The sequence below is a fragment of the Syngnathus typhle genome, linkage group LG7, assembly GCF_033458585.1.
Source record: "Syngnathus typhle isolate RoL2023-S1 ecotype Sweden linkage group LG7, RoL_Styp_1.0, whole genome shotgun sequence".
In the NCBI taxonomy this organism is placed as follows: Eukaryota; Metazoa; Chordata; class Actinopteri; order Syngnathiformes; family Syngnathidae; genus Syngnathus; species Syngnathus typhle.
In genome coordinates, this window is record NC_083744.1 from 14,957,689 (window position 1) to 14,972,290 (window position 14,602).

General features: G+C 44.2%; 1 protein-coding gene across 1 annotated transcript in view; it reads left to right on the forward strand.

Annotated features, from left to right (window-relative positions):
• LOC133157571 (A disintegrin and metalloproteinase with thrombospondin motifs 20) overlaps nucleotides 1–14,602 on the forward strand; it is a 54,132-nt gene that overhangs the window by 11,927 nt on the left and 27,603 nt on the right. Inside the window, exons 4-11 of the mRNA XM_061284222.1 lie at nucleotides 2,644–2,882; nucleotides 3,881–3,964; nucleotides 4,045–4,169; nucleotides 4,239–4,279; nucleotides 4,451–4,556; nucleotides 5,886–6,032; nucleotides 8,379–8,520; nucleotides 9,163–9,267. Of these exons, the coding sequence (XP_061140206.1) occupies nucleotides 2,644–2,882; nucleotides 3,881–3,964; nucleotides 4,045–4,169; nucleotides 4,239–4,279; nucleotides 4,451–4,556; nucleotides 5,886–6,032; nucleotides 8,379–8,520; nucleotides 9,163–9,267 (989 nt within the window). The remainder of the gene's footprint in view (nucleotides 1–2,643; nucleotides 2,883–3,880; nucleotides 3,965–4,044; nucleotides 4,170–4,238; nucleotides 4,280–4,450; nucleotides 4,557–5,885; nucleotides 6,033–8,378; nucleotides 8,521–9,162; nucleotides 9,268–14,602) is intronic.

Here is a 14,602-nt window from a genome sequence, read left to right on the forward strand (position 1 = left end):
ATCAAAGCGTTGCTCTTTGACTCTCCCTCAGTTCCGAGTCAAGAGTATCAATGCCGAGAGGCCGACAATAGCAAACACGCATCTCATTGTTGAACTAATTAACATTCTTTTACAACGGCCCGCTGAGAGTCAAAGCGCTCCCGTCCCAGGGTGCCAATTAAGCGGACAGTGTACCTTACGCCGAACGTAGGTAGTGCTTTGCGTCCAGATACTCCGGTTACCGTCCATTAAGAGGAAAAGTGCGATTAAGTGCAATTGTGGTGGCCGGATGAAAGAAAGGCCTGTCGATTAAATGACTCAACTTTTGTCTGCTTTTGTAGACTTACAGTAGTGCTTTGGAGACATGCTGAAAACTGCTCAGCGGTGGTCTGGCCAAGAATGTGTTTGGAGGAGTGGACCGAAGTACTTGTGATGAATGTGAATGACAAAAGCTGGCGAGGGGCCAGTGTCGTTTTTTTGGGGGGTTTATTTGCGCTTTTGTGTCGTTTGCAGCTTGGCAGCGATGTGCGAGCTATCGTTCCAGCTGATACGGACTATCGGAGCAGTCAAGGCGTATATGGGCAAGAATGAGGACATTTTAACAACAAAAACATTTTTAAGAAAAATTAAAAAATAATAATAGCCTTATAGCAAAACTGCATAATTTTTTAAAGATTTTCAGGAAACAGAAAAAAATCAAACAAATTCAACCAGGATTGCGGACTTTTGAAAATCACTTCAAAATGAAATGAATAATAACATTATTAAGAGCTCATGTAAACAAAATTAGCTGATCTCAACAGGTCAGAAGTTCACGTTAGTTGTCAACCGATCGATAGGCGACGACGCTGATGTTTCTCTGGCCCCAGTCCAAGGCAATGAGGAACCATCACTCACCTGTCACATCTCCTCATCTCTGACTGTCAGTGATTGTCAATCAAGACGCAGCCAGCCATTCCTCCAAGGGTCTTTTTAAGAATGCCCCAGACAGTCGACAGTGGCAGAAAATAACCCCAGCTGGAATCTGTCACGGCTACTCCACAGACACGACACGTCGGCTTCAATAAGCGCTAACACATGGCAGCCATTAAAGATATAGACTTTATCCGACCATATAGCCGCCAAGACATGCTCGGATCTGTCTGGCCTATCGGATACCACCGAATCAAATCTACTTGGCTTCAGCGGATCAAAAGCGCTAAAGCGTCAAGTACGGCCAAAGACATTTTCGTTGGATTGAAACCATACTGATGATGAGTTGGCTTTTTTGTGGAAAATCTGCTAGCATGAAAATTTGTGTTCAGGGCTGTTTACTTGTAAGCCGTTCACATCGTCGGCTAACGCGACCGCTACTTTAAGGGATGCCGATTGGTCGTGAATGGTGACTGACGCCTGGTCTCGGTGTGAGTCAGGGCAGTCACCTCTGTCCTGTCATGGTGTAAGTAGCAGCTCAGGACCCGGCGAGAGGCCGATTTGAACCTAAGGCGCTTTGGGAGAGGTTATGTCCGGATAATCTGCGCTGATTTTGAGGCTATTAAAACACTGACCATATTTTCACCTCACACTCTTCTGATTTTTTTTTTTTTATCTCGACTTAAAGGCAATTTCTTCGAGCTTCTCCTTACATGCTAATCCCTTTGAAGTCGGACTATCTACGGAGATGAGTCTGTTTAAGGGCTTTAGCGAAGGCTTTTGGGTTCCAGAGATTTTTTTTTCTTGTAAAATACAAAGCTCTGTTCTGGCTGTGTGCACGAGCACAGGCGGGCTTGGCTCTTCCTCTGAGACAGGCACTGGCATGGGGCTCGGCCTCACGGCAGCGAGGGGCTACGCGGCCATTGTGCCAGGGAGTCACGCTCTGCCTCGCGTGCCCGCTGGGGGCATCGCTTGAATAATCTCAACAAGTTCTTTCTTTCTTTTTTTGGGCTTTTCACTGAGCTAACAGTTTCACACAATCTCTCTCTGTCTGACTGTCTGGAAAGATTGACCGCAGACAAGACAAAGGGACACTTCACCCAAACGTTGAGGCGGTTGGTGAGGTCGATGGACTCCAAACTATGCTCGCCTCTTGTGCGCTCAGTCATAAAACGCTCCATGAATGTCTGTTTATGTTTCATTTGGATTCTCCTTTTCTTTTATGTGTTAGAAAATGCCGAAGGAAAAAGTTAATGTGACCTCCGAGAGCATAAACCCTCACCCCGAGTTATATTAGTGCTAGCAAAACATGAGAGGTGCCCTGCCCAAGGTTTTAATCCTTCATAAAAACTACAGAAATCATAAATTAAAAAAAACAAACATTTCTATGTACCAAAACACTTTTTGAAATCCTCCGACATTGATAAAGTAACAAAAACTAAAGTTATAGCTAAATTGCTAATTGGCATCTTCTAATTTAGCTCAAAAATACATTGTGTTAGCGATAGTGCTAATATTAGCGCTAAAACAATATTTTACACCAGTGTTGTAAATTACTAAATTAGAACATCATTAAACCTATACTTTTCTTTCTAGCCAATAGATTTAGATTTTTGCATAATTCTTCTTATTATCTGAAATTAAACAAAAAGGCTGCTTTTAGCGCACAACAATGTCATTTAGTGTTAATATTGAAAATCGCGTTATTATTTCAAGTAAACATTTGTTACTTCTATTTCCGTCTCCATTCAGATGACAGCAAGAGGACAGTGTCTTTGGAGAGTCGAGGGAACATGGGCGACGAGCTAAACTCTCTCCGAGCCGCCGTCGCCGCTAACGCCGCTAACGCAACGCAGCCCAAGCACCTGCGGCGACGCAAACGCTTCCTTTCCTACCCTCGCTACGTCGAGCTGATGGTGACGGCCGACGCCAAGATGGCCCGTCACCACGGACGCAACCTGGAACACTACATCCTAACAATCATGTCAGTAGTAAGTAAAATAATGTTTCTAAACATTATTACAAAATTCCAAAGAACTATTCGGCAGATGTGCTTCACTTTGAGTGGTTACGATAATCAAGTTAATTTAGTCGAATGGCCATTCCTATTGACAAGAACCAAGATGAGTGATGTTAAAATTGACGACTTGGGAGGTAGCGCGACTCGGGTCAAAGCAGAACATCCCTTCATTATCTTGAGTGACCCAGCAAAGATCGTTGTGTCTGAAAATAGTCCGATCAGGTACAGTGGGGACTGTAAAGCAAACAGTTTGACATCCCAACATTTATCCCGCCAGTGTTTACACGAGCCGACCAACAACGTCTGCTCCCGGCGGAGTCATAAAACTAGCGCCGTAGTAGGAATAGCTCATTGGTGCCGATCCAGGAAGACTTTTAGCTGCTGACTCAGGTATTTGGATAATACTTAACATCGAGGAAGGGATGCGTTGAGCTTTTTCTTTAACTCGAAGGGACTCTGGAAGATATATGGTGAACGTTTAGAAAACCTGACTTTTCTGACCACTGTAACGGGGGCCAGACAGAAGGAGCAAGGTGCTGTGTTTGAGTTGGACGAAGAGCGAGCAAAGACAGGCCCGGGCGCTGTTTACGTCCCCCCCTCAGGGCTGAGACGAGCTAAATGTTTATAGTGTACTAATGAGTTCCTGTCAGGAGGCTGCACACGGCCCGAGGAGACCGCTTGCCGACCGTGACAGGGGTGCACCGGCACGGCGAGGGAAGTGGAGGGGAAAACGAGCGAGGGAATGTTTGGCCGGCGCTCAGCTTTAAGTCGGCCGCTGTGTTCAAGGCGCCTGTTGAGGAGGCTAATGAAATTTACTTTTAAGACCCTGGATATGTTGAACGGTATATCAGGTTATGTTAAGTCGCCCCCAGTGGACTGTAATTTGTATTATTGGCATTCCAAGCGCAAAGTGGTTCAGGTTTTTGGAAGTTTGCATTTTTTTTTGTCTGCGCCTTGTCTTTGTTACAGGTAGCAGCAGTGTACAAGGACCCCAGCGTGGGAAACCTCATCAATATCTTGATTGTCAAGCTGATCGTCATCCACAATGAACAGGTCTCGGTCGTTTCGGTGTGATTTGTAAACATTGACAATCCTCCTGGAAATCACCATGGATGGTTTTATGCGTTTCCCAGGATGGCCCCACGGTGAGTTTCAACGCCGCCGCCACTTTGCACAACTTCTGCACCTGGCAGCAGAAGCAAAACGTCAAGGACGACAATCACCCTTCTCACCATGACACCGCCCTCCTCATCACCAGGTACAATTGCCGCTAAAAATCAATCATCTTCCCAAATATATATCGATTGATTTTTTTTCTCTCCCTTAGGGAAGATATTTGCCGCGCAAAAGACAAGTGTGACACCCTCGGTAAGACTTCCAAAAATGAACTTTCCGCTCCGAGCTCATAAAGCCTGCAGTAATGTGTTTATGGCAAGACGGCTAATAGCATTATAGTGAAGGGGCAGAGTGGTAGAAAGCGGGGTTAATCTCTCTTAGCGGAACAAACGTTTTAATAGTCAAACGTCTGCGTGTTTACAGGGCTCGCAGAACTGGGGACCATGTGCGACCACTACCGCAGCTGTTCTATCAGCGAGGAAAACGGAATTAGCGCTTCCTTCACCATCGCTCACGAGCTGGGCCATGTGTAAGTTGCACGTCGTCACTGCGATGGATAGGGCCAAGTTGGGGCGCCAAGGGGGTCGGGTTTTAGTTCTCGTACATACCAAAATATTGGAATCTCAAGCATTACCTGTCCGCGTATGTATTTCGATTTCAGCAGCTGTCGAGTCAGTCGGCTCGAGCCAGTTGGCGCGGTCCGCGTTCACAGGCGAGACTATTTAGCGGGCCTGGGAAAGCCCGTGTCAGGTAGTGGGAGCCACTTAACAGAATTGCGCGGGATTAGGGACCCAATTTGCACTAATGGACTGGAGGCCCTTCTCAGATGGCTCGGAGGACCCCCCAAGCATTGATAGTCGATCTTAATCAGGTTTGAGGTTAAATGTCTTGAATCCTAAATATGCAGAATTGACAAGAGGCAATCAATAATATGGGAAAAAATTGGATTTATAGTATAATGTTCGGCAGGTGCTTGTCTGGATCATCTTCCTTTGTGTAAAAATATCTCATTTAATCGATACTTCCAGAATGGAAGCGTCGTCATAAACCCGCAGACATTCCAGCGAGCCTCAGTGGGCATTTCAGACGCATATTTGTGCTAATGACACGGCGATGCCTCCAACACAATGCCTGCTGCCGCCGCCGCCATTGATTCTCCTAAATGATGCGTTCCCTCCCGAGGGGGCACCGAACTGGCTGATTTACGACCTCATTACACTAACAGCTTCTTATCTCTTTGAGGCTTTCGAGACTGCATGCTGTAAATTCACGTCAAGTCGATCAGCGTTCGAACACACACACATGCACGCACGCACATGCACACTGACATTGCAGCCAGCGCTGACCCACATCCTGTTGTAAACATCTTAGACATCCTACAGCTGCGCCGGGCTGCTGTGTGTAAATACACACACACGCGCACGTGCATGCGAGAAGCAGAGCGACCCGTCCGGATTCTGCACAGCATCAAGAAGATGGACTTTTATAAGCTTGCCAATAGCAGACGAGCAGGATGAATTCATTAATTTGCAGATGCACGGCGGCGCCCTTTGTTTTTATATACATCAGCTCTGTTTTTTTTTGGGGTTTATTAGCAGCCGGGGAATGTACGCTGGCTTTTTTTTATTTGACTCTGTCATTAGAGGCATATGTTTTATTTTTTATGCCAAAAGACTGGGTCAAACATTTTTGCTCCCATTTGACCAATAACGGATTAGCTAAGATTAGCGGAGCAACAGAAAAGAAATACCAGATCATTTGGTCATTACGCAAGATGATAGGATTTAATCTGCATAAATCCAATTACATTTGATTTCAAGTATTTTACATGATGATTATTCTCTCTTCTGTCTACCAGGTTCAACATGCCCCACGATGATAACCCCAAATGTAAAGAGGCCGGCATGAAGCACCAGTACCATGTCATGGCTCCCACCCTTAACCATGACACCAACCCCTGGTCGTGGTCCAAGTGCAGCCGCAAGTACATCACAGAGTTCCTTGAGTATGTACACGATAATATTGCCGCATTGTCTGGACTTAAGTGATGATGTCGAAACAGCTAGCTAAGTAACATCTCGCTGCATTAGCGGCTACCATTAGCGGCTGCCTGGATTCCAAACTCACAAGCTGCTCATTTACTGAAAAAATAAATAAACAGATACATGAATAAATAGAAAATAGTTAATGAGCTGCTAAATAATTATTGAATACCACTAGCTCATTAGTAACACTAGCTTTTGAACCAACATAGCTGTCTACTATCCATGGTGCTAGCAACTTTGCTAATGGGGCTAGCTGCATTATTTTGATTGGAAATAGAGCAAATGGACAATAACTAATTGTGTAAATATTCACAAAGGGCTGCCTTGTTAACCGGTTGAATCTCGTTAAGGCGTTTTTAGGCGAATGCTCATTTGCATTTACAAGGCCGAGCATCCCATTTTGGTTGCGGTTGCATGACATGGAACATTCCAGCATTCATGAGTCTTTATGAATCTCTTCTGCAACTTTTGTGCAGCACCCATGACAATGTGAGTCTGTTAAATAGTCAGCAGCATATGGGGCTTGCGTAGCGACGGCTCGAGTGCATTGGTGGGAAATACCCTCGAGAGCGCTTTTTGAAGTCGCTCTCAAGCTAACAATGACGAGTATTGATTCAGACTACTCCTGTGGGTCCACCTGGTTCGAGTACGTCCATGTTTTGACTGCGCGTTCTCGCCCCGAATTCAATCCGCAGCCCCCCCCAAAAGACCTCTCAAACGTCCTCTTTTTGACATCACTGTTGCAGGAGGAAAAAAAAAAAAAAAAAAACCTGCAATGTCGTTTAGAGTCCAACCCGACATAAAGAAAGCATTCATCCCGCTCCTGGCTGGATGCCGATTGATTGAATCCAATTAGATGTAGAAGTCTTAAAGAGGACATCAGTGACAAACTACGTTGTCGTCTGCAATGCGTGGGATGATGTTACCCTTTTGAAAAATGCATTTTATTTTCAAATATTGATTTCACTGTGTATATTGCAGTTTTTAACTCAAGGGACACATTTTTAGTATTTTATAAGCTTCCTGGGATATTCATACACATTTTTATTTAAGGGAAATGGATGCCAGCTGTAGGAAAGTCAGTTATGTAAACAGCGACACCCACCCCCAAAATTTAAAAGAAATCATTTGTAGATCTAATTTTAATTCATTACATTTAAAAATGTATTTAGAATAAAAGAATGTAAAAGAAAAAAAAATCTGTCAGCTACGGGAACCACTACACTAGCAACAACCACGCACTTCTCTCGAACTTTCTTCTTCGTCTATGACACATTCGCCATCTCCAAAAGTCATGTGATGTCGATCAACCGCTTTCATGTCTCCGGACGGCTGCCAGGTGTGCAGACTGTAAGAACAGACTTATTGATGGTCTTTAAAAATATGTCAAAATGACATCTTTCTCTCGGCCTTCAATGTAATAATATGAATTCCATTCGACTGCTGCTGAGAGATGTGCTAATAAGGGACCGTCTGTCTATATGACATATTCTTTGGTAGTACGTCCACCTTGTTACCATGACAACCAGGGCCTGACTCCCCTTTGTCACTTTTACGTGTAATTGGATCCTCTCTGTGGCGCAGATGTTCAACCTCTGGCTAATTTAACCAGATTAAAAGTATATATTCTTACTTGTTCACATTTGATTCCCAACCGTCTGTATACGAGCAATTAAAAAAAAAACAATCCGAGACAAGCATCCGTTTCCCACCAACTTGAATTTGTGTCTCGTTTTAAGTGACGTTTGCTACACTTGTCAAAACTTCAACCCTTCTCCGCACGGAAATGAAAGGGGAGCGACACAAAGCGATGTTAGCCGAGGATAATCCCGCATAATCGCCGCCCTGTCGTTGCGGTGCGGTCTTAGCTTTGTGCTCACAGGTGCTTTAGCTTCTCCTTCCAGGATGAAGTTTTTAACGACACGCCTCATCCACCTCGTTTCCTCTTTTAAGACTTCTCGACAAAAAAAAGATCCTCGCACGTGTTGGTCTTTTTTCACAAGTGCCAAGTGGTGATTTTGTACATTCACGCCAGCTGTGTTTGCACGTCGGTGGTTTGAGGGAGAGGTTCATCTAGGGAGCAGTCTGTCATTACGCCCTAATCCAGGCACTGTCGAGGATCCAGCCAATTTAATCGAGTCCAAATTCTCTTGTTTGCCTTCAGCGAAGAAAATACGCCCTAATCAAAAGTCTCGCGGATCCTTTTCAGTCCCATCTGATGTTGTGCACTCTTTGTTGTCCATCTCCACCCATGCTCGTGTGAATTTGTTATTCATTCACATGGCTGGTGTTTTTATTTCACGCAGCACTGGCTACGGGGAGTGCCTTTTGGATGAGCCCGTAGGCAGGACGTATGATCTGCCCAATCTCCTCCCTGGTCAAATCTACAACGCCAACAAACAGTGTGAACTCATGTTTGGACCGGGCTCACAAATTTGCCCTTACATGGTAAGTGGGCTTGTGTTGTAGTACAAGTTGGTTGGTGGGAATTTCTCAAATATGATTTTTCTGGGGGGGGGGCTAATGTATTTCATTTTGTTTTAATTGGCTGGTATTTTTTTACATTTTATTTTATTGTAATTAAATGGTGTATTACATTTTATGTAAATGTTATAATGTATTTGTTCATATTTTTAAACCATTTCATTGTTTTTAAATGACATGCTGTATATTTCATTTTATTTTAATTCAAATATAGTTTATAGTATATTTTATTTGGATGGTATTATTTTGGTTCATTTTATTTATTTATCTCCCCAATAATTGCAGTTTGACATTATATTATTCAATTTTGATTGTTTTAAATTGCATTTTTTGAAATATCACCAGGGCACTCCCTCGTATTTGTGGCACCACCGCTAATTAAAACTCCGATTTTTAGATATGAGTTTTGCCACAGAGAGCAACCAGGGGCGACTCCTAATCCCCCAAGACATGAAAGGAAAACATTTTAAAAACACAGTATGACTACCGCCTCTGATTTTTAATTTTAAAAACTCCAATCGTGGCTGAAATGCTTTATGGGTTGTTTTGGAAACCTGGCAAATTATAGATGATTAATTCTCTTTTTTTACCATTTCTCTCACACAGAAACAATGTAAAAGGCTGTGGTGTACCAGTGCAGAAGGAGACCATAAAGGATGTCGCACACAGCACATGCCGCTTGCTGACGGGACTGAATGCGGACATGGAATGGTGAGTGCAAAAAAAAATTGTCCTCTAATGTGACTTTAAATTGTCAAGTTAGACTTACCTGAATATAAATGTAGGTCATTTCACAAATCAGCATCCTTGATTAACGTCGGTTCATGGCCCCCACCGGCTAATTTAAACATATTTGTACACAATTCATTAAACATTTATTTTCCGTCGTATGTCTTCATCCTGGAGGGGGAGAAAAAAAATCAATTTATTGTGTTTCTGCATGAAGGACTCCATGTAAACCAGTCAGGTGACCAGCGCTTTTCTTTTCCCCTCCGTGTTGTCGGGAGGCCCCAACCCCCATTAGCCTTCATGTTCTCCTCGCCCCGGGGTGCTATGCTAATTAGAGCTGAGACGGTGGGTCAGTTGCTGAGGTTACGTGCAGAAATAAAAAAAACAAGGAAGGGGAGGAGGGAAGGTTGGGGAAAATGAAAGATCGGAAGAAAAAAAACAAAGCAAGGGAAAGGTGAAGACGCGGCGGCGCCTTTGAAAGACGGCCGGCCCATCACACTTGAGTCACCTTGTGGTGAACCCGTGACCCCCAAACCTTTAAGCGGCGGCTGAGTGGGTCAGCGGTTAGGGCTGTAATGGAGCCCACCACAAAGGAGCTTGCTCGCTCCTGCGGGAGGAGAGCCAGGAGGAGGCACGAGAGGGAGTTTAGTATTCACGACTTGAACGAAGCAAGTCTCCCGTTCTTAACCTCCTGACCTCTCACCGTCTTTCTCCAACTCACCTCCAAATCATATCGGCCTTCTTCTTCGTTTTTGTCTCCGGTGCGTCTCCCGCTTGAGTTTAACCGGTGATGGCTAACGTCTTAATCCAACTACAACAACTGCACTAAAGAGTAATGGCCCTGCGGTGTTTGAGTCTCACGCTTAGAAGAGACTTTTAATCAAGCCTCCTTGACCTAACTTGCGCCCAGCTCAGTCAAATGGATGATTAAACTTCATTGGAGTTGACTAAACATTGATTAGGTTGGAACCGTGTGACGTTTAGCACAATCAAAACTGACTCTCAGGCAAGGTCAGTGTGATTGGGAACAGTAATGCTTGCATTAGCACTTTTTATTATCCTTCCGTTGTTTAAATTGAAGAAAGCTTTGGGATCACGAGGCCATATCTGGCCCACGGGCCTTAAGTTTGACACCTGTCATGTCGATCACTGCAGGATTCATAAGTAGTGATTCCTCCTTCCAATATTTCCAATGTGCGACGTCTGCACACCGACAATTGGCAGCTGTGTTCTTCTCCTCCCATCGTTTCTTCATCTTCAGAGAATTTCCAGGCGTGGCACGCGTGAGCTAATTATCATTTGGCCGTCAAAGGTCACCTCATGTTTTTTGGCCACCATTCAAGAATTCCTACGCCTATTCTGACAACGTATCACGTGTGACTAAAAATGGAGCAATAGAGAGATGACATTTTGAAAGGTCAACTGTCGATGATGTTATTAAAAGAGAGTCTTTTGGGCACATCTGCATGCCTGGAAACTGCCTGGAAAAATACTTATTCTGGGCAAAATTTATTTCAGGACTCAAATTTGAAGCCTTAAAACTTGCTCAAAAATATTATACGATTTAAAATATATAATATAATATAATATAATATAATATAATATAATATAATATAATATAATATAATATAATATAATATAATATAATATAATATAATATAATATAATATAATATAATATAATATAATATAATATAATATAATATAATATAATATAATATAATATAATAGAAAGAAACGGCCAACATGTGTAATTGTATGCACATTATGCATTCTGAGAAGTGTTTCTTCTCAGGTCACGGAACAAACCATGTCATGTAATTGGGGGACGTTTCCTCCATCGATGGAGAGTGCAACGTCTGTCTACAGATTAGTTGAAATGGGGCACTGTCTCCCCCCCATCCCCCCTCTCATCAAGCCCCCCCTCACAGGGTGCTGGAGTGACTAATGCGGTCACATGACCTCTTGGCGACGTGTCTGTCATCTGGCTCAGTGAGCCGTGAATTAATGGGGGCATCCCATCACTTGTTGCCTATAAATACCGCCGCTACCCCCCATCATCTCTTCTTCTGCACCCCCAACCTTTAAAAGGATCCAATCTGTTTTGATGTTTTTTTTTTCTTTTTGCATGTACGTGCCTGTGGTGGCCCTCTTTACGTAAGTGTGTGTGGGGGGGGGGGGGGGCAGTTTAAGGGCCAGCAAGCATGCTCAATAGTGGCCTGTCAAGCCAAAGCCGGGGTCCGCTCAGCCCTCGCATCCACATGCCGACCCTTTTGAAGGTCCCGCTTGTCACCACGTAGCCACACAGTGGGTGGCAGAAGAAGACGCTGGCACTTGATAAACGACTCGTCCAAAAAGCCCTTGAATGGAACCAAGCGTTTCTATTTATCTGTCGGGATCCTCTTGATGGCTGCTCAATTGAGTGTTCAATAAAACGGCGAGTCGTTATATGTTTCCAGAGGATTCCGTCAGAGGGCAGAATGACAACCTCCTTTTGTTTGAGCCAATTAGAGTGAGACAGCCAGGTCTTGACAAGCAAAGCTGGGACAGAATGGAGTCTGCTGGCCGAAGAAGCGGCGAGCGTTTGGCCCGAGCCAAACTCTCGGCAGCGTGACACACTTGTGGTGGACGGCGTGCATGTGTGAACTCGAATTTGGAGTTGATGCACTGTCATCACTTTCTCAGGGCCTCTCATATCTTGCTTGGATCGGATTCAAGCGGGCGTGGAAATGCGATCAGCGAATCGAACTTTTTGGACTCGAATCAAAACGAATCTTAGAGTCATGCGAGTTGCATTGTTCAGAGTTATTGAGGGTTGCGTTGTGGACAAGACAAGGCGTTTTTTGGTTGACGTGCCAGTCGCAAATCCTCTTGTGCTCCGGTTCTCAACCCCCCCGAATGCCACGAGTCGGCCCTGACATGAAAGGTGATTCCGTGTCGCGATGGGCCAAATGAATGGGCCGGCTGCCTTGTCATTCCTCAAATGAGCTGCTCTGTGCAACCGTTTCCTGTCAATTACAGGCCGCGAGCATCCAAGGCAGCCAGCCGAGAAGCTGCGAGCAGATGCTGCTGTCCTCAGATGCTATCTTTGTGTTAGCTTCCACGCTTATGGCCGCATGGTTTGACTCCATGTTGCATATTTACATAAATATCAAGCATCCTCGAATCATCGGATATTTTTTCCTCCCTACTGCCACCTACTGCGGAGGAGGACTTACTCAATGTGAGATTTGGTATCGACATCCTCGGCGAGTACCCAATTATCTAAAAAAAAATAAAGCCTCTGGCCGTGCTTGAAGGGCCCAGAAATGTGGCGGACGTGCGCACGTGTCGTCAGCCAGTCAACATGCGTCTTTTTCAAATCCCTAATTTGAAACATACACTCGTCGCAGCTGGACGGGCTGCTCTCGCAAAAACCTTCAAATGTCAAATGTTTTGACAACCTTTCTAGGAAAAGTCAAGTCAATACAAGCCTTTCACGTCAGCACGGTCGACTAATAGCTGATTGGAATTAACCGTGCCCACGTCCTCCGCCATGCGAAGCCGCCGGGGGTCCGCTCAATCACTTTCATTGAGCATTGTTTATATGAATCATTGGTGCTGCTTTTGGAATGATAGCATCAATAAATGCGATTTTAAAAGCCGCAAATGTTTGAAAACGAATGACCGAGCAACAGATGCAGACAATTTAATCGTGCGTATATTCTTTATCCTCAACAGCAACTAAGTCACTTGCATTCTAAAACTCTTGATTTGTGTCTGCAGGATTATGCTGCCCCCGGTGGCCATGCTCAGATTTGTTCCATTTTTTCCTCCACAATTTTCCACTTACATGATATTTAAATATAGCATACGTGAGATATTATAGAGTGCAAATTTCCTTATAAGAAAATACATTGATAATTTTGAGTGTGTTGGTTAGGGGTGGCTGAAACGGATGAATAGCATTTCCATTCATTTCAATGGGTAAAACATTGTTTGAGTTATGACCATGAACACAGACCAAATCCAACTTGTATCTCAAAGCACCACCAAAGCATGCGTCTTCTCGCGGGACACATACATCACCCGCCAAGCTGGCAGAGCAATCTGCGTTTACGCTGGCCTCTGGATCTCACTTCTGACACCAAATACCTTTGGCATTCACGCATCGTCTCACACAGATGTTTTTGCCTTCTTCCCAACTTCCCGTCCATCCTCTTCTTCTCAGGCGCATCCCCTTTTGAAGGCAAACGCAGCGCTTGTAAACACAGTGGAGGGAGGAGGGAGTGGAATGCCTCAGAGGCTTACACAGGCTTTGCAACTCTCTGACGGACGGGCACCCCCTCTCATGTTTGACACTTCTTTGGGGGCTGCCTGCGCCGCGGTGGCCCTTACATAGGGAGGTATGGAAGGGAAAGTGGTAAGGAGGAAAGTCTTTGGAGTGAGACAAAAGGGGATTCATTTTCCGTATTCCAAACGTGGCGTTTCTTCGTTCACAGGGGTTTCTAGGGCGGTTTCCCATAATGCTGAATTTTAAAAGTGCTCGAATGTACGAGAATGAGCAAAATTGAAATGTCGTCATATTTCGGGGGACAAATGAGGCAGATGTTTTATTCCGAATCGTGCTTTTGTTCATTTTTGCAAGCTGCTGTTACATTCTGTACAGTTTTAGCATTACAGGAAAATAAAAAAACGATAATACATTTTGAATGCATGCACATGATGAAGTTGAATAGAAATTTTACATCATAAAATATTAATACATGTTCATTCATATTTCAAAACCCATTTTTTTAACTTGACTTTTATTTTTAACTAACTTAAGAATATAAAGCACACTTTTCACCATTTAATTTCAAATCATCGAAAACTGTAAAATTCTTATTATTTTTGTGTCGTACGTACAATGTACGTGTAATTTACCGCAGTTGCGGGAAACCTTTGAAGCCGTCGTGATCTTGAATTCGACATCCGCAACCAAAATGCACAAAACACATGTTTGCCTTATCGAGCTGTGGAAGCCATCTCATTTCTACTTTAGCGCTCCAACAGATCCGAGAAAAAGTCACAGTCGGGATTATGGAAATGATTGCGGCTTGTTTAGTCGATAACCCCGCGGCGGTTCACACCTGTGCGTCATTGTCAATGTCTTCACACTGCATCATTAGGTGTGCAAAGTTTAGAAAACACACATGCAACTTAAGCCTTGCAGAGAGAAGCGACTTTGTGTCTGGTGTGCAGGTGTTTGTCTCCCGTGATAACGTTGGATTTATCTCGTAGATTGGCCATTACCCCGGAGATTACTCGTATCCTCCCGAGTTTAATCACAGAAGCGA